The 20,639-nt window shown below is 39.3% G+C and overlaps 1 protein-coding gene across 6 annotated transcripts in view; it reads right to left on the reverse strand.

Moving 5' to 3' along the window:
- The window catches only part of SORCS2 (sortilin related VPS10 domain containing receptor 2), a 551,258-nt gene that overhangs the window by 373,043 nt on the left and 157,576 nt on the right, over window positions 1-20,639 (reverse strand). For all 6 annotated transcript variants that reach the window (XM_048304588.1, XM_048304587.1, XM_048304585.1 and 3 more), the window contains exon 2: window positions 1,582-1,649. In XM_048304588.1, coding sequence (XP_048160545.1) covers window positions 1,582-1,649 — 68 coding nt within the window. The remainder of the gene's footprint in view (window positions 1-1,581; window positions 1,650-20,639) is intronic.

The raw sequence follows: 20,639 nt of genomic DNA on the forward strand, positions 1-20,639 counted from the left end.
TGCAAAACTTGAAATGTATTGCACATGTTGTATGGGCCACTGGCAAATAATAGGCAAGCAGTGTGTGCTTACGCAGTTGGGAGTATCCAAACTGTCGTTTGGCTGTCTTATTTGCACAAGATGTTGGACAAAAAATTAAAACAGAAACAAATGTGCAAATAATTTTGTATCTTGCAAGTTGAGAGCATAGTTACAAATGAAATACCATAGCCCTAAAAAGGCCAATCTTGAGTCAATGCTAAGCAGTCTCCATTTGATCTTACTCTCTTTCCTGAATATCTCCTTTTTAAGACTAGAAGTTTCTTTTTTACGAGAAAATACCCTTATTCTGCATGGACCACTGCCCCCGGGCAGACTGATCACTATTCAGACACTGGTATGACAACAAGGTATTGCAGAAGCATTGTCACTGAGAAACCCCACAAGGTTAAAGCAATGCCACCTCTTTCAAAATAAGTAACAAGGCTGTTTTGCAGATGTCCTGGACACAGACTTTTCCCACTCCCTATTTCCTTACCCAGTCCTTTTCTTGGATGGTCTCTGCAAAGGTCCTTGCACACACAGCTGAAGGTCGAGTCCCCATACAAGCTCTTGAGACAGCATGAAGTTTACAACTACCTAAGCCACAAAGTTTTAGATAAACTCTTTGTTTCTAGACCTGAAGCTTATGAGCTACATTTGACTTTGACATATGACTGCTTAAATCTCCTGTCATTTATTTCTACTGCTAGAGATAACCAGCAAAACTAGCAGAGCAAATACTGGCACAGTATCATTTTATCGATAACAGTGACATACTTTCGCTTTTCAAATGTACATGATGGGTCTAGAAAGAATTTGTTGTGGAAAATTTATACAGAGACACACACACACCAAAAAAAACCATATTAGAGCACAACAAGTCCCCTTAGCAAAATACAAGCAAGACCTGACAAAATAAGCAGTGTGACTAGTATAACATAGACTTACCTTAGCCCTGCTTTTGTGCTGATGTACACCTGAGTATGCAATCTGTGTACACACAGGCAACAAGCATATTGGTATCTTAATTCACAAATATTATGAGAATAAGAACCAATTTAGAAATTTATTTGGATTACTATTTATTCCCAGTTGTCATAAAACACAATATAACCTACACTGCTGGTATATTTCATCCAGACAATCATAACTACTTCCAAAGCAGGATTATTTACTAACCTCAGTACACTACTCAAGCAGCAAGAACTCCTAAAAGACACATCCCAACACAGTAAAACTTTCAAACTTTTAAAGTAAATTTGATGCAAAATTTCTAGGAAAAGGAAAAACATGGCAACTTGCAAAGTGGCATCTAGGAGGTACCTTATATTCTCTATCATTCTTTGTCTCTACTGTTAAAACTCATTACAAACTCTAATTCAACTACAAGAACTGCATTCAAGAAAGAGAGGGAGTAAGAGCTGATGACAATCTGGATAATCTTAGTACAATAGCATCAGTCAGCTACCAACTCAACTCAGCAGCAGTCTGAAAAGGGAAGTGATGGATCTATTCCAAGAACAGCAGGAGGGAAGGTTATAGAAAAAGCAAAGAACTTACCTCCACAAAGAGCTCTCCAGAACCTTCCCCATGTCAGTATGATAATACTTGGTAAGGATCAGGATCACCTAAAAGAAAATGAACATAAATAGATATAAATATGTAAACTGATGTAACAAATAGAAACAGATCATGAGCAGCATTAGTTTGGAAAATACAAAAGTGAGGCTTCTGAAAATCTGAACAGCACTTCACCTCATTTTTAACTCTTAATAGTTTTGCTTTTTAGCCTGGCTTTTTCATTTCTCTTTCTGGGAAGAGTGATTTCAGCACTTGAAGTTTTCTGCAAACCTGATGACTGTGAAAGATTGCCTATTTCACATAAGCAGTGGAGTTGGAATTGTCACATAAATACCACCACCACATGACATCCCCTAAGCAATCTTTATGACTTTCTGATTAGGAAAAAGCAATCTGGTTGCTAGTTTAAATTTAGCAGGCAGCTCTACAGACACAATTATTTTTTTAATCCTAAGTGTTAAACAATGGTGATTAACTTTGATTATCCAGATAAAAAAATCAGGGAAAAAATGAGCTCTGATCTTCCTTACAAGATCATCAATGCAACTTCCATGGCTATCACTTCTCATTTCTTGAAGTATCACTTTTTCCCCTTCATGACCCAGCTCCATGCTCAGTAAATTATTCATCTACATCACCAACAGCCAAGAAAATACACAAGCAAATTTCATCCACAAAACATCTTCACCCTATGAAAAGTGTCAGCAAGAAACGCTTTCCATCTGCTCAACATGTGACAAATTCACTGGTCAAATAATGCAAAGCACTAGTCCACAACCACTGTATCAAGCTGAATGCTATGGTTTATGTTTAGATATTTTACAGATTTCTTTCACTTGCTGTCAGTCCATATTAGTGACTCTTAGAGCCATGTGCCCATGGCAACCCCACAGAGGTGGAACAGGCTGGTTCCTTGCACAGCTGGAGGCTTTCTTTAATGTGGGGTGAACACCAGTCTCCAACAGTTTGGAGCAAGCTCTTATTTAACTGGCACTGCTCTGTTCCTGCCCACCAGATTAAATCTCCAGCAAACAGCAACTGTAGGCATTCACTTCAGTTATTTAGATAATTAATATGCCGATGATACATTTATCCTGTACTCCTTGTATGCTGGAACTTGTGAGAGAACAGAATTCCAGACCATGGATGTTATTACATGATACTGTGGAAATAATGCAGCGTTTTACAGAACTGGGGTATAATACCAGTCTCACTCAGGGTTAGCCAAACCTCATAAATTTGCAACACATATTCCTGGATGTATATTGATATAAGCAAAAGTGGAAACAATACATAATTCATAAGCAGTATTATTCCCTCCTATTCTCAAAAAAGTCACAATCTACCAGACGACATTTTTGGAATTTGATTATTTATAAAAATAAAGGTTTGTCTTAAAAGAAAGCAAAAAAAAAAAAAAAAAAAAAGTTAATAGGTTACTACAGGACTTACAAAGCAAAGAGAAAGAAACCATTTCCCAGAGGAGAGTGTATCTATGGATGAGATTCCTGGCTACAGCCCAAGCACATTCCACCAGGTCAGCTATTCATTGTATTGTCAGTGTCTTAACTACAGCTTTTTCTAGTGCTTGCAATTAAGGAGAAAAAGAAAGAAACTTCCCTACTGGGAGCACCTATTGGCTCCAATTATTAAGGAAGAAGTTTCAGACTGTGCTTTTCCAAACAAGTGTAATTCCTCTTAAGTCAAAAAAACTAATCTGGGTTGTTTTGGGGTTTTTTTTAAGAGATACAAGAGCGCATATTTGGTACATGAAAATAAAAGAAAAAATACCTAAAAATACAATAGATTACACTTTGTTTCCTCCCATTTATGCAGAAATGGAGACTGAATCCTGAACTTAGTGAGCCAACTTTTTTCATCTCTGTACATCTTACAATTACAACTTTGCAAATTCAGGTAATTTTTGGAAAGTGTGCTGGAACCATCCTGCCACAGGCTAAGCCTGCTGTTTCATTCCTAAATTAAACTGATTAAAATCACACAGAGAAAATCCTCTTGGGTCACCCTCAGTCCACCTGCTTTGAGCATAACCTGTATGGATGCATCAACAAAGAACCTTCCAGATAAGCTATTGCTGTAACTCAGCACCTGTTGGAAGTGTTAAAGACTTTCAGGCTCACAGTACTGCTGGCTAGCAGCAGTTCATCTGGGGATGCACACACCAAACCAGAAAGCCACTGCTGTTCCACACACTTCAGCTGAATAGCTTTCAGGTAACTGCAAACGGCAGCCATAAGCAGTAAAACTTGACACTGCAGGATTGGTGATTTAAACTGAGGCAGAGCTCTGAAAAATAGATGTCAGTACTTTCCAATTTGACTGGTAAATTCATGTAAAAATTAAAATACCTTATTTTGCACTTTGGAGTAGAGAGAATGAATTTGTAGGAAAAACAAAGCCATAATGAGCCATCTTTGAATTCTCTAACACCATTAGCAGCAGAGTCCTGTCACAACTAAAGAAGTATGAAGCTGCTGAGGGGCTGACCATCCTTTCAACTTTGCCACTGGATTTCATCCCAGTATCTGAAAAATGGAGGTCAGCTATTTAACAGATTTTACAGCATCATCCTCTAGATTGTGGGCACCTTTTCAGGCAATCCTGCTAACCATAATGGTACTTTTTCTAAATTAACAGATAGATCCAAAGAACAGAAGGAATTATTTCACAATGAAAGCATAAAGGTCTTCAGGATCTCTGGATTCTACCCATCGTTTTTAAGAGCAGAAGCCTGTTTCACTGATTTCATTTTAATGAGACTCTAATTACGAGCATTTTACAGGCTGGATTGAAGCCACTGGTTCATACGCATGGTTCTCCTAGTTAAAGTGCTTGGGTGGCCTGTGGCTGGGGAGAGGCACAGCAGCAAGTGAGCAATGATCAAGGATATGATTCTTAATCAGCTCATACTACCATCAGTCATGGACAGCTAAAATAAACTTAACCTTTTTCTGTTATTATTTTACAGCTAAAATAAATTTAGGCAATGATGGAGAATTAGATTTACCAGATTTTTTACTTAAAGATGGATTTACAGGATTATATAGAAATCTCCATCCAGGCTTCCAGAGACTTGTGAAATCATTTAAAATCATTTTATCTTAAATTCACCCACAATTCTTTGAGTTCTCTCCCAGAGTATGACAATGGAGGTGACAACAGTGACTACTGTTGTGTGCTAGGGGCATATGAACACCTGATGGTGCTTCTGGACAAAAATACTGAAAAAGAAAAAAGAAAGTGAAAACTTTCAGCTTTTATCACAAAATTGGTACTCTATTACCTGCTTCTTTACCAAAGCCTTTGGTAAAGGCTTCTCCATAAAGCCAGTGTTTCTCCCTATGTGCCACAGTATGGAAGATAAATCCCTTAGGATTCTAAAAATCAAATGTAATGTACATTAGAAGTTTTCCATGGAAGAAATAACTAGCTCCAGTCAAATTTCTCTACCTCATTCTCTTCCCCTCCCTATTTTTTTTTTTTTTGGGGGGGGGGGGGTGGAGCACAAATAGAATTTTGATTCTCCCATGTCAGTCCTCTGCTTCCATAACTCAGTTGCTGCCTGTGTGGATTTTCACTGTTACAGTAGTCACAGGTCAAAACTCTTCTCCAAACAAAGGAGTTGAAGCAGTTTGGATCCCAAATCCTTTCTGGGTATATACCTGTCTTCAGGAGTGCACTGGGTTTTCAGTGAATGACAGACCAGGAAAACAAATGGAAAATTCCACAGATATTATTACCCGTGAATAATGAAAGTTCTAATGATCTATGTTTATCCCCTCTCCTTTTCTGTTGCTCTCCTCTGAAAATGCTTTGCAGCAAGGCTGGACTGAAAAAAACACAACTTCACTTTACAAGACACAATGTGCTTTTAATAATTTCCTAATAAAATTTTGGCTTTAAGAAGCCTGTTTTAATCCTCTCTTTTCATTACCATGTCAGCTAAGAGGGCTGAGAAAGGAAAAAGGAATGAATTCTAGATCAATACTTTTCCTGGTGTTTATATTTTATCTTTCTGTGGAGTATTTGCTAAGATCCTTATCTTTTTAATAAACATCAACTTTTGGAAAACTATTTTATTTTTTCCCCATGCTCCCTCCATGATTCTTTTTTACATGGACCTTTCTTAATAAAGATCTCTCTTTAGCTGTACGAATCTGCATGTAGATAGAAAAAGTTTTATTTGACCCCTGCAATTGTGATTTTAAGTTTTTGGTTGGTTTTGGGGTTTTTTGCATCTATTCATAAATTTAATAGCAAAAGTCTCATACTTTGCAGTTTTTGTTTTTTCTCAACATTTTAGAAAGTGACAGCATGCTGTAAATACTTCTGGGCAGCCAGGGCTACCAGGAAAATAAACTCCTCAGACAGATTCAAGTTTCTGCAAACTTTTTAGCATCTGGTTAATTTAATTCATGTGAATGAACCCACTGAAATCCAAAGAAGTGTTTATGAGAGTCACTTGAACCAGCACTTAATACTCTGTACAACTGGAACATAACCTGCTGTTTTGCTCAAGAACACAGCCTCACTCACCTTTTCAGCCATTTAACTCTTCCACTGTACACCACAACTATTCTGGGGAGATGTAGATGTTCTAGGCACAGCCTATTAATTTGTCACCACCACCCCCTGTAACTCCAAACCTTTTTTGACAACTAATAATCAAAAATGTCCCTAACAAATTATAGGCAACCACCTACTGCTCCAATCCCTCAAGCCATTTCCATTTTTGCAGCAGCAGGCTCTTCAATCATCATGCTAAGGGCAATGTTAATTTTCACATTTCTTATTTAAAACAATGACTCTTATGAGAAAAATAAAATTCAGGAGATTATTAATATGAAGGTACATTACTATAAGGCTATTATGTGGATAAACTACCATACTACTATTAATAACTACATCATAATTTGATTATGCTGGGAAAACTAAACAGAAAAAGAGCATTTAGGTTTACTCTGATGCAGCATTATGAGGAAAGGTGAAAAAGCAAACATTTAAACCATTACTTAAGATATTAAGAATTCACAGTATAAGCTTCTACTCCTCTCTGGTAATAAAGTTCACAAAAGCAATACATGATTTAATATAAAATACTTAAAGAATTAGATTTCTATTTCTTCCAACTAAATTGTATTGGGAGACAAGAGGACTTACTGTGTATGAAGTCACTGACTATACTAGTGCACTTATCTTCAACATTAGTAATAATTCCATACAGTGAATTAATTCAAAATTCAAAGTAAGACACAGTAATGGCTCAAATCGTATTCTCTAAGAGGTATTTCCATCCACAAGAGCTGGATAAGTGCATAGTCTTGAAAGCAGAGGTTGTGATTGCTTCCAGATTCAAAACCATTTTAAACCTAGTACTTCACACATTGACCCTGAAAACATTCATACAGAAGAGTAACTTTAGGATATCAAATACATTTAATCCACTATCTAGCACAGAACAGGATTATATTCTGTTAGCTCTGTACAAACACAGAACAGGTAGACTGTTGCAGTGGGGATCCTGCAACACGCATATATCAAACCAGGAGTCCCGTGGAAAGGAAATATATATATGGACAGACAGATTCTTGCTAGCTGTTTCAGAGATGTTTATTTCTCCAGCCGCATGGCCGGAGCTCTGCCCAGGAACTGTTCCAGTCACGGGACCAAGGGTCCTTCTGCCCGCGCAGGGAACACAAACCAACCAATGGGAACGAGGCTGAGCAGGGACAGGGAAGCCCCGTGTCTGTGCCCTCAGGGCCCCTCTGCCAGGGCTACACGGCAGGGGAGGGACCCCAACACCTCACCCGTTTTATTTTAATAAAAGGAGAATGAAAACAACTGGATAAACATAACAAGAACAGTTTCAAAACAAAACAAGCCACCCTCCTGAGTCTTTAAATGTCCAAACAGATTCTCTGGAACATCTTAGGGCTGACAGAAGGGAGACAGAATTCTCTGAGCATGCTTTGTGGGGAAACTGAGGCAGGAGAGGGTTTAACTTCTTCCCTCCCCCTTTTCATCCCCCACTCGGCATTGGAAAGGGATTTTTGGGGAAACAATTGGCGAAAGCATGGTTTTGTGAGGGAAACCATGGGTGAAAAAACGGATTGGGAATACACTGGGGGTAATAGGACATAGGGTAAAAGGGAAAGGTGGGATTAGGAAAGGGAAACTGTAGGGGGGGCTTACAATGGAGATACTGTCTAACATGACTACGATTTTTTGCATATATACTGCCTTTTACAGAAACACCATCAGGCCCAGTGACCTGCGATGCTTGTAACCCTTTTCTCCCTAGTACAATATTAAATTCCACCACTTCTCCATCTCCCAAGCTTGGGATGCATTTTTCAGGGTTATTCTTTTTAATAGCAGTTCTATGCACGAATATGTCTTGCTGGTTGTCACACCTTGTTATAAAACCATAATTTTGCTTAACATTATACCATTTTACTATCCCTAAGGTCTTAGTTGCTATGATCTTTTCCTTTTTCCGAGTGTCTGCTGTTTTCTGTCTCGCTGCGTCTTTGCTCTCTCCTTCGGTCGCTCCCGTGTTGGAATTGTCGGAGCTGCTGGTGCCTGCGCGCTCTTCCCGGGGTCGCGTTCGGGGCTGCGCGGGCCGGGCCGGGCCACGCCGCTCAGTTCTCCGTGCGTCGCCTCCTCTGGTCGCAGCTTCGCTGCCGCTGCCGGGCGCTGCACCCACGTCTCGGCCGGGCCCCCGAGCGACGACTCCCCCGCGCCCTGCTCCAGCGCGCGTTTCGGCTGGGCGCGGCTCCGTTCCATCGCCACCGCCGCCAGCCACCGCCCGCGCGCCGCCCCTCTCGGTCGGGCGTTCACGGGGCTCGCTCCACCACGCGCTGCACAGGACCGGGCAGGCACCGCCGGGTCCCGCTGCTCCCGCCGCTCCCCGCTCCGCCACCGACACTGCGGCTCGCGTGGCTCCGCCCGCGCGCGGGAACTGCCTCGCTGCTGCTCGCAGGGCGCTCGGTGCACGTGGCCTGGGCCGCACGGTCCCTGCACCACGCTTCCCTTCACCAGGACACAGCTGACATTGCTCAACAGTCTCGGTAACTAAATAATATTCACGAAAATATTCTTCCATCGGCATATATTTTGACTCCAGTATTAACTGTGTCCAAACGGTTTTCCAAAAGCCCTTGGTAAGAATTAAATCCCAAGAAACATAGAAAAAGTTCTTAAACAACCATGACAGGAAGTGTTTCAGTTCTTTTTGAGCTTGAATCAAGCTAAAATTTACAAATCGTTGTTCAAGAATCATTTTAAGTTTAAGATAAATGTCCATATGCGGCTCTGAGAGCCAAGAGTCTTCCCACGGTTCCTCCATAGTTTAGATATGGAATAGCAAAGCAAAACCAAGAAGAGGAATCCAAAGTTTCCAGGGTTTACTCACACAAATCAGTCGCTTAGGGATCGGGGATCGTTCTGCTCACAAATCTCCACCATTTGTTGCAGTGGGGATCCTGCAACACGCATATATCAAACCAGGAGTCCCGTGGAAAGGAAATATATATATGGACAGACAGATTCTTGATAGCTGTTTCAGAGATGTTTATTTCTCCAGCCGCATGGCCGGAGCTCTGCCCAGGAACTGTTCCAGTCACGGGACCAAGGGTCCTTCTGCCCCCGCGCAGGGAACACAAACCAACCAATGGGAACGAGGCTGAGCAGGGACAGGGAAGCCCCGTGTCTGTGCCCTCAGGGCCCCTCTGCCAGGGCTACACGGCAGGGGAGGGACCCCAACACTAGACAACCTACTGCCTTGAGGAGCCTACAGTTCAAGTTCAGAACACAAGAAGTCTTCTATACCATCACCAACTCACGCCAGATTTTCAACACAAGCTCCTAAGAAAATTATGTTTACGTGATGACACTCCATATATATGAGGCTGTATATATATGGTCTTGGCTCCTCATCTCTACCTTTTAATTCTAAATCCACTGACTGATTTCAATCGTATTTAACAGGGAAGTAGATAGCCATATGGCTGAAGGAGCCATATCAGTTTATACCACAAGTCCATGGCACAGACCCATCTATAACAGCAATAAATAAGTACAAAAATTATAAGAATGGGGAAGGCATATAAATAAAGATTCCTCCCAAATATATTTTCCTATCTTCAGTAATTTGCAACTCAGGCAGCTGGGCTGCCACTGCAGTTTTTAGCAGTTGGCTACTTGGATAAGCACAGGCTTCTATGTGGTACTGCCTGACCCATCCACACCAGAACAGAGACTATTGTTATGTAACTGTAAATGGTCAGCCCCCAAAAATCAAAGCATATGTAGAACTGGTCAGCCAACATGGACTGCTGCTACTTGAACATATTCATGTTGCTGCTCCCTTCTAGAACCATTAGATGCAGGTCCAAGATTTCTGGGCATGCTGCAGATGCAGAGTTCACTCAAGCAAAGAGGATCTCAGTTTGAAGGCCACAGAATTACTAGACTCAAACCTGCAGTTTTGGAAACTGTCTAACATTTTAACTACTTATTCAATTAAAGTTCCCGTTCTTTTTCAAACAGCCCAAAACAATGTCACTTCTGACACAAAAATCTGCAGTTTTCTGTCATTGCCTTTTACTACACAACCAGAGCAGTTTTTAGGTTAAATATTTAACATAGCATTTGATAAGTTCTTAAAACCACATTTGCAAACATGCCAAGAGAATAAATTTCTAAATCATGAAGCAAGAATATTTTTTTCCTTAGTCTCTCTAGTCTCCTAATTGTATTTTTTTTTTAAATACAGACTAGTTTTACTTATCTTCCCTAGTAATGTATTCTAAATTGAATTAACAATCCTTCCTGTAGAACCAAACTTATTATGTGAATATTCTTTTTCATTCCCATGAAAATTCAAGAGGAAGCAGAGCTAACATTGAAAGGTGGCATATGTAAAACATCTTTAGTCTCTTCCAAATATTTCAGGAATCCAATATTATGGATAAGCTGTTTACCTCAGTCATCACTATTGTATAGCTATTCACTACCAGAAAAGAAAATTCACATTTTAAGTGCAGTTTGTGAAATATTCCTGGTCTCTTATGGAGTGTTACTGCCCAATAGTAAAACATAAAACGTGAAAGTGAGCTTCTAATCCACATCACTAAATCCTTTCTCAGGGCTAGAGCTTTTTTTAAAAAAGAAAAATATTTACATATAAAAATAACTATGCTTCTATGCTTTTTATTTCAAAAATGAAATTATTACGCAAGACATATGGAAATAGCTATAGAGGAGGATACCAAAAGCTGGGCAGAGCATTCCTTTGACGCAGGGCTGTTGGCAGACATGTTCACATTGGTTACTCTCCCTCACAGCTGCTCTGTCTTCACCAGAACCACAGGATTCAATATCATTGTACCAAACAACATCATATTTACCAGAGGTTTCATCAACCTACAGTGACCTCAAAATAACATGTAATTATCTCTGAAATGGCTAATGGTGTTCAAGTGAGACCTAATTGCCTATCTTTATAAAGACTGTACATGTAAGCAAGGACTTTAATGCTTCATTAAGACCAGTTAAAGAGCCAAACTGTTTACTATCCTTTTTTATCATGAATTAGCACTGAAATTTATATTACCTGAATATTGTAGGTGCCTGAAGTTGTTCTCTATGAATGAGAAAGATAAACATGGGAACATGGTCTACAGAGTGGCACATGGGCACACTCCTACCTGAAAGGAGTTCTGCCAGGACAAACGTAAAGACCGAGACAGCTCTATTACGGTGACAGAGTGATGCTGATTAATATTTCAGCCAGAAGACCAGAGACAAAACAGAGGCAGATGCAAAACTTGTTTCACATCTTTTGCGATATGGAGTGTGTGTTGCACTAATCAGCATTTACGTGGTCAGGGATACTTTAACTTTGCTTATTCCAAAGTCAAAAGCAGGCCTGGACAATGACACAAAAGGAGAGTGAAGGGGATTGCCGAAAAAAAAAAAAAGACAAAAAAAAAAGACGAAAAAAAAAGTCAGATTGCCTAGTAAAACAGGAATAACCCAAAAGAGTTCTGGGGCTGATACTCCAGGTGCTATCTAGGAAAAGTCCTTTAGTCCCCCAGCTCGATCATCCTCCCAGTGAGGGGTGCCTGGATGCCTCTCCAAACAAGGACCATTCTCTCTGCAGTTTCTCACAGGGACAGACAAGGCTCAACACCACCCACTTCTCCTGGGTGGGAGTTGGTCTCTCTATGACTGCCTTTCATTTTAACTGTTTCATCTCTACTCATCTTGCTAAAAGAATTAATTTCAGAAGTACCAACACACTGCCCCAGCGTGATGTGAGAGGGAACCATTCACACTCAAATGCCAAGCCTGCCCGCTCCCCATGGCCCCACTGAGAATAAATTTGGAACATCTCAAATGACATTAACAGAATTCAGCTACTGTAAAATACTGGGAATGAACCCCTTTGAGAAGAAGGATGAAAGCACATTTATCTTCAGCATTATTCCTGAAGCAGCAGAACTTCACATCCATGCCAATGGAAAAGGCGTAAAGGAGCTGAGGGAACATCCAAGTGGGTTAGGAGACTATTAGAAAGGGCTTGGGAGCAGTTGAGAAAATTGGTCAGGGGCCAAATACGTCAAAGAAAACATTGGAAGCAACTGAGGGAGCACTGGAAAGTTCTCCACATTCAGTCTGAAGCCAAACCAGGAGATTTCCAATCTGTGAGCACTGAGTTTTTGCCAGCTTTTTGTGTTTCCTCACCCAGCCTCTGCCCTAGGTCTCCATTACTTTAAGAGCCATGAGGACATAAAAAAGCTAAGTGGAATTATATAGCATTATCTGTGAAAAGGAACAGCTATTTCACCAGGCAATGCCACTTCATTTTAGATCCCTCTTGTCATACAGACACTATGCTTTCGTTTAACCAGTATGAAGTATAATAATATAATCCATCATCTTAGAGCCAGGTTTCAAATTAGCCTCGCATTCCAATCTTAAACCTCTAATACATTTTAAATGACCCTCAGATCAAGTAGGTACAAGCAGGAAAAGATTGCAGGCCCTGATACATGAGATCTATATTCCTTTATTTTACTCCAGTAAAGACTTAAGTATTCAACAGTTTCTTTGGCGACAGTTTTTGCATGTCAGCATTTAATCAGCTGTAGCTAGAGCTGCAAAGCAGTTTCAGTAAGAAACTCTTAATGTGAAATTCTCCCCCTTAAAGACTGATGTTTTTAATGGTTGGTCTCTCTCCTGTGATCACAGATTGTTTTAGAAATATGATAAATACTTCTTTTTTCATGTCATGAGCACTACTCTTTTCTGTCTTCATGGATTTAAGGATAGGTGCAACAGTTAAGCAGCACAAGAAGTGGAAGAAAACTATTTTTAATTCATGCCTAGAACTCTTCTGAATTGTTATCTCTACACTTACACCTTCTCATGGCTCTTTTCTGTAGAAATGCAGTAATTTCAGTCTTCTTGCACCCCCTTACCGTAATGTCTATTTTACAGTTGAGAAATGGAGGCAGAGACTTATCACTGTAGTTTATCCCTACTTTAGGATAGAAATAGAGAGAGATACCTCTAGAGATCAGTTTTGCCCATCAAGATGTAAACAGTCCTTTGGAAGTATTTTGTTTCCTACTGATTTATCATACTGAGGACCTACGCTTCCAGCTTGACCCTCCCAGAAAGACTGGATGAATCCCTATCTAAAAGAGCTGCAGAAGTCCAGGCAGAGCAAATAACAACATATAAAGCAAGAACAAACTGAGGAGCAGGATCAACAGACACGTCTAAATTCCATACGCCAACCCCAAGGATCTTCTTTTCCAATCCATGATGCCCCCAGACCCAAATCCCACACCCTCCCAAGACCTTTCAGGGTCCCAAGACCCTTTCCCTATCACTGCTACCCACAACACACAGCAACACACTCACACTGTGGAGCCAGGAAGTCTGCAGTAGTTATGTGCTTGTGTACCACCAATGTCCTGACATGTAACAGAAACTGTGCCAAAGAGGCAACATCTTCAGTAGGGGAAAAAGTCTTTTTTTTCCTTACCTCCCTTTCCACCAAGGAATAAATGAAAAAGTAAGGAAAGAGTTGAAGAAAACTGTACAATGATATATATCATCTCAGAAGGTTGAGCGGACTAAATTTTGTAACAACTAAAAAACCCCACATTTCATTTCTTCAAAATGGTAGGTATGACTATGATATGCTTCATACCAAGGTACTTTACAACAGAACTTTATACTATCAGACACTTAAAACTTCTGTACAGTGTACATGACATTTACTCTTGTCCTCCATTATATTGAGCATCTCTCTGGAACTGCTATTTATTTTCCAATCTTTTTCCTAATGAGTTTGTTCTATATTTGAATTGTAAATGCCTCTCTCTATTTATATTTTATTTCTGAAACTTAGAGAATAGTCTTCTCTGTTTACCAGTCAACAGTCTTTTTCTTACAGAAATTAACTTATCCCAAAACAAAGAAAAAATTTGAACCTTTTAATTCTTGCAAATTGTTTTTCTCAAGTTAGGAGCTTCACTGATGCCATGACAGAAAGACAGTAATAAGCAGAGCACAGAAGCTACAGCCCAAACCCAATGGCAGCTTTTCAGCTCAATGCTGTCTAGCAAACTGATGTTTTCGTTGCTCCCTCTTCACCCTTCCATACCCATGCATTCACTTGGAGTCTGATCCAAAGTCTAAATCAATGGGAATCTGGATCAAGCCCATTCTAAACAAAGGAAAAGTAAATCAGATCTCAAAATTTGCTACATGAAGAGAAGGATCCAATTTTGATTAAATCAGTATTTGCAAGTCTCACAAATTTTGCACACAGGAAAACAACCATGTTGTATTTTCCACAAAATGCATGTAATTTTACAAACTTTTAACTTTAAATGTCAAGTTATAATGGCCATGAGACTACTGAAAGAGAATAGCTAGAGTTAACCTTAACGATGCAAGCTTTTTCATCATACAGCATGAACTTACACTGCTGAAGGTATCTCTAAATAGACATTTCTTGAAGTAAAGTTCATTCACAATGTACAAGAGAAAGTAAGCAGACGTAACTACTGGAAGTTACCTCAGACCTATTATGTCAGTCCCTGATCAACTACATACATTTGTTGGTTTTTTAAATATTGTATTTTTGCAAGAATTTTACAAGATTAGAGGCCACAGGAAAAATGCATCACCCATATGTTTAGAACACCATTCAGTTCCTTTAATTTCCCCACTTCAGAACAAGATGTATCTTTTCATCAGCACAGAATTAATATTCCAACCTTTCCCAAGCCCATCATCTTCTTCGGGCAGTAGGCCTTTATTTTTCAAAAACAAGTAGAAGGAAAAAGAAGCTTTCAGTGCAGCCCAATAAACAGCTGTAAAAGATTATTTTGTAGACACAGTAAAATGAATAAAATATCCATTCAAGTCTACTCAGCCACCTCCTGAAGACAGAAGCATGTCAAAACTGGCCAAGTTTTAGGAAAAAAAATAAGTAAATAAATAAAAAACTTCTACCCTCCCTGCCAATTCTTGAATGAACTATCTTTTTCCAAATAGAAGACCAGTGACATTTCTTCAAGAAACACAGTTTTAAAAAATAAGGAAATTAAACTTTATTTCAACTAAAATTTGACTTTTAGTAGTCAGTTATATGAATGGTAACCCAATGAAAATGTTTGTGTGTGATATAGGAAGAATACAGAGCAAAATGGCTCAGGCTTTCTTTCTGAGACTTAAAATGAGCAAGGATAACACATCACCACATTAGTTAATTAATACAGCATCCTTATTACTGCTGTGTGAAGAAAGAAATTATAAATGCTGAAGTTCAGTGCTGGAGATTTTAACTCATTCCAGGGATTTTCTACCTGTGTTCACAAACTGCCCAGCTCAGAGCACTACCCACAGAAACCTAAGCAGTTTCAGGGGCATTGATGCCATACCAGCAGAGGAAGAAATCAAGTCCCCTCCATATTCCCTGGTCCAGAGAAGGAGAAAGCATTCTTTAATCTCTGTGAGAACAAACTGACAGCAAATACCCGAAATGGTATTTTTTGTAGCTTCTCTATCCCTTCCCCAAATCACAACACAAGCAGCCTGAAATGCATTTTTCAGGAAAGAGACGTATCACATACAGCTCTTAATCAATTATGCTTATTAACTAAAGTACCAACAGATGACAATCAAATAATTTTTGAACAAAAGAAAGATCCAGAGTATGGATATAAAGGTCAGGGGACTATAGTGAAGAAGTAGAAACTATCCAATACCTGGAAATAATGCAAGTTCTCCATGAATAAAATAAAAAGGCAGTAAATGTGCTACCAGAGAAATGCATCAGCCAGGAAGGGGGCAACAGATACTCAAACACATCAGTTCAGTTTCTTGGTTTCTATCTTAACCAGAGCAGTGTCTATTTTCTCAGTGGGTTAAGCTATTTGGAGATCTGTCAGTCCCTAAGAAGTTTTTACTCATTGGTCCCTTAAGAAAAATAGCTTAGAGAAATACTCAGGGCCTCAAAGACAGCTCAGGCAAGTCTTTGTTTTGGTTTTAGCATCCTGGTACATAGGGTTGTCCCTCCTTCCCTTCCTTTTTTTTTTATTTCCTCAGAGCAAAGAATACTAACAGTCTGTGACTGTGCATGACTAGCTCATACAAAGCCAGAGATCTGCAAACTGAGGTCCCAACTCACCAGGCCCAGAAACAGAATTATGATAGTATGAAGTGTAATCTGAATTTTGTAAAATGGATTTGTGTCCAAAACCAAGACTAGTTGCTAATTCTTTCTTTTCCTTAAAAAAAGAAAAACCAACTTGCATACTCCTCCCCCCATAAATCAATGCATTATAGACACATTTCTCTGGATTTGTCTTTAATTACCATTCAGCTCTGTAGTGACTCTCATGGTTATTTCACACTGATAGACCAGAGAAAAGGGTCCATCCCACTGCAACTAGAAGAGAGGTAGGAGGATGGACAAAAGTAAATGGTGTGGGGGGAAAGGTGGGAATCAGCAAGCTTCCATTGCAGTTCAGTCATTTTAGTTTCAAAGATTATGAAAATTTTATTTTCAACACCAAAGGAAAATGACAGAAATAAAAAATTAAATAAGTGCCTGGAGCCAAATGTTTCCTACTCAGAATGCTTAGAATTGAGCTGCAAATCTATGGAAATAGATATTTCTTAAAGAAATTGCAACTACAACCTTAATTCCAATAGTGTTCGATACAGTGAAATGTAACAGTCCTCATAGCAGGTAATGGCAGATAATGATCACAAAGCCAAATGGTTTTTGGCTAAATTCATAATGCATCCAAGATGATAAAGGCTACAAAGTAAGTGTTTACTAGGGTGGCGGACAAAGTAATTCTTTCCTGAACTAAAAAACTAAAAAAGAGTTCCAGTATTTATTTATGCAGCCAAGCAAGTAATGATGACTTAATTCTTGAGTGAATTTATCTACCTTCGATCTTTAGCTATGGGATCTTGTCATGTGCTTCTAGAGAAGATTAAAAGACCTCTGCTGACAAATATATTCTCCATAAATAAGTACTTATACACAGTAATCACATTGGGTTTTGACCTTTTCGCTTTGATAAGCTTGATGAGTGACCTTCCTACAATTCACCTCATAAAGCTGATTTTTCAGCATCTGGATCATTTTTTTGGGTCCTCTCCCTACCCCTCACCCCTTTTCTTCAGAATATATTCTCCAGAATTTAGGACATTTCTGAGGTGAGGAAACCAGATTTGAGAAGCAGCAGCTACCAAAGGCAAAGCCAAGTTAATTTTCTAACTTGTTCTTGATATACCCTTTATGGGCAGTCCACAAACAGCTTACAGGAACCTCACCACAGGTTTCCAGGAATAGCGATTCTGGGATAAGCCAGCACAGTGCTGCTACTGGAAAACTAAGTTAAAACATTTTGTTCTTCTTTCCCTAAAACTGAAAGATCACTTGGCAAGTATGCCTAATAAAATCAGGCCATGCAGAGGAGGGACTAAATGAATGCATATACATATAAAAATAATCAGCATTTTTTCAGCCACTCCACCAGGTTCTCCCCAAGAATTTCAGAACTTTCTAAGCCCAGACATTATTCATCTTTCAGACTCCAAAGAGCTGTTTTTAATCTGTCTCCTCTTGTTTAGCCTTAGGCTTTGTAGACCTACATCTACACCTCCAGCAATAATTATTCTAACTAGTCTCTGCTTCCCTGGGCTAATTGCCAGCAGAATTCAACTGATTTTCTGCAGAAGAGCAGCAAGTTTGTCAAGAAAAAGTCTGCAGCTGGAGACAAGGAGAAAAAAAAAATGAAAGCAAGGTTTAGTTCACAAATAGATATATAGGAGAATACCAGCATCAAGAACAAACCTCTTGAGCTCTTTCCCATCCCAATTCAGTTGACTCGTTGAGGAAGCTACCCCCCAAAAACCTTACATTGACTTCAGGGTTGCTAATTCCCAAAGCAACCTTCCATCCTCCCATCCTGAAAGCCTTATATCTTTGTATGTACAGCTCTCCATCTGTCTGTATAAAAGTGAATTTTTGAATTTTCATCTAATGAACAATTTCAGATTACGCTTACAACAACATTATTTTAGCAATTTTTGTGCTATCTACAAACTTATCAGCAAATTCATGTCAGTAAACATATTGGTGATTGAAAATATGGAAATACTGACTAGCACTGGATTCAGAATTAATGCCTAGAAACTAAGTTAATGAGTTTTCACAAAATCATTAAGTACGACCCCACTGCTTCCCCAAGGGAGATTTTTCCTTTTTCCTGGCACTTGCCCCAAACGGACTATTCCAGCTTGTGGAAAACATGCTCTGACTTCTGTAGCTGACAGACCTGCCTTGGATCGTAAACACCCAATATCCTTTTTTCAACACTAAGCCATCATCTGAATTCACAGCTTTTAAGGAAACACCATGTGTTTCAACTGTCATATTTACCCAACACTAAAAAGCCTACCAGGAAAAATAAATTTTATTCTCATAAAGGCAGTGGGTTACATTCCTAATTGCAGAACTGGAAACAGTTAAAAACGAAAACTGCTCCCTGCATTACATCATGCTTAGCACTAAAGTGGCTCCAGTGTTTTAGTGAGCAATGTACCAAAAGACACTCTCACTCATCTCTCCGCAACTTGCTTCTTGTCACCTCTCCAGGAAAATGAAGCTTTAGAATTGGAATACAATGTACAAAGAGAAAAATCTATGTAACTCATACTTCCTGGTTGCATTCAGCTTCTCATGACAGGTTTGGCATATTAACTATGTCCCCTTACATCCGGGTAGGTGTGGGGATCCTCTCACTGATATTTATCATTCAGCAATTCCCTACAACAGCAACATACACCATCTAGAATACTGTGTCCATCTTTGGGATCCTGCTGCAACAAAGACTGACAGCCTGGAGCGACTCCAGTAGAGGATCATGGTTAGTGAGCTGAAGCATGTGTCAGATAAGGAAAAGTAAGGTGGCTCCATTTGTCCAGTGAAAAGAAGACTGAGGCAGCACCTTCCACTATCAAAAAAGAAGAGAGAGGCAAACTCTTCCCAGGGACTGAGGACAAGAGAAATAAAAGCACAAGCTAGAGGGTAAATTCCAGTGGGATATAAAAAGAAAAGTAATTTCACCCTGAGAGTAGTTAGGTACTAGGACAGGTCACCCAGTGAGGCTGAGGAATCTCTAACCTTGATGTTCTCAAATTATGCCTGAACCAGACAGACCCTTAACATCTTCATCTCACTTTTGATAGAGCCCTACTTTGAGCGGGAGGTGGGCCAGATGACCTCCAGATGTTTCTTCCAACCTCAATTACTCTGCAATTTCATGTCACATGGATGGCTTAAATTAATCTCATGTGCCTTAATATCATATGTGAATATCGTATTTTAAAACAAAAGATCAGTTGATCAAATTTCTAAGTCCAAAACTTTATAGGAAACCAAGTATATTTTAATATTGTAACCATTTTTACCACTTTATAATGAAAACAATTTTTTCTATCCTTCTAATAATGGCTTCATTAAAAAAAAAAATCTGAATAATTTATAACTTACCAACTTTCTCCCTGCTGTTGCGGCTAGCTGTTATCACTATGATAAGCCCACAGTAAAAAGTATTGGTTTTCTTCGATAAAGCAAGTTCAGACATAGCATTGCTACTTAGACTTTACAATCTCTAACTCTTTTTCAAGACAGAATTCGTGGTCAGAGTACAGAGTACATTACTGAGCTTCAGCTCTTCTTTACCTTTGCTGTTTTCCTATCCTTTCTCATTATCACAGTACGGCAACAGAAACACTACAGTTACAATAACCTAAACCCATTGAATAACACTTAGTACAATTATATGCACTTCCTAACGAGTATGATTAATAACAGTCTCTGCCTCCAAAAAAATTATTTTGTCCAGTATGCCAATAGCTGTACTCAGCTGAGGTTGGATCAGATGATCCCACTGGGATCCCTTCCAACCTTACCCCTTCTGAGATTCTGTGATTTGGTGCCAGTCATTGGACAGGTTGGTGGCAGAGCTGGGACCAGAGCCAAGGACACCCCCTTTACCACTAGACCATGCAGCCTTCACACATCTCAAAGTTTTTTTCCAGTGAGGTACTATAACTCATTTGTATATATGGCTAAATAAATCAATAAATAGCAAAAATAAGCTTTAATATTTTGTGATAATAAACATTATGAATTATGGGGTATTTGTTATACACTAGCAAGTATATTTTAAATTGCAATGCTCAGAGTTGAGCCAATAATTTCCCCAGAGAAGGAACAAGAAAAACTCTCACTGCTTTTCCAAAACACTGCTATATACACTCTTTGCAAAGGGGGGGCACTACATACCAGTGATACACAAAAGATCTTCCAATACACATTCTATAAAATGTTTCAATATATTCTTGGTGAAACACTGCACTGAAATACAACACCACATCATATGCTGTCAGTTTGGAGGTAAAAC

This window comes from Corvus hawaiiensis, chromosome 5, assembly GCF_020740725.1.
Source record: "Corvus hawaiiensis isolate bCorHaw1 chromosome 5, bCorHaw1.pri.cur, whole genome shotgun sequence".
NCBI classification, from domain to species: Eukaryota; Metazoa; Chordata; class Aves; order Passeriformes; family Corvidae; genus Corvus; species Corvus hawaiiensis.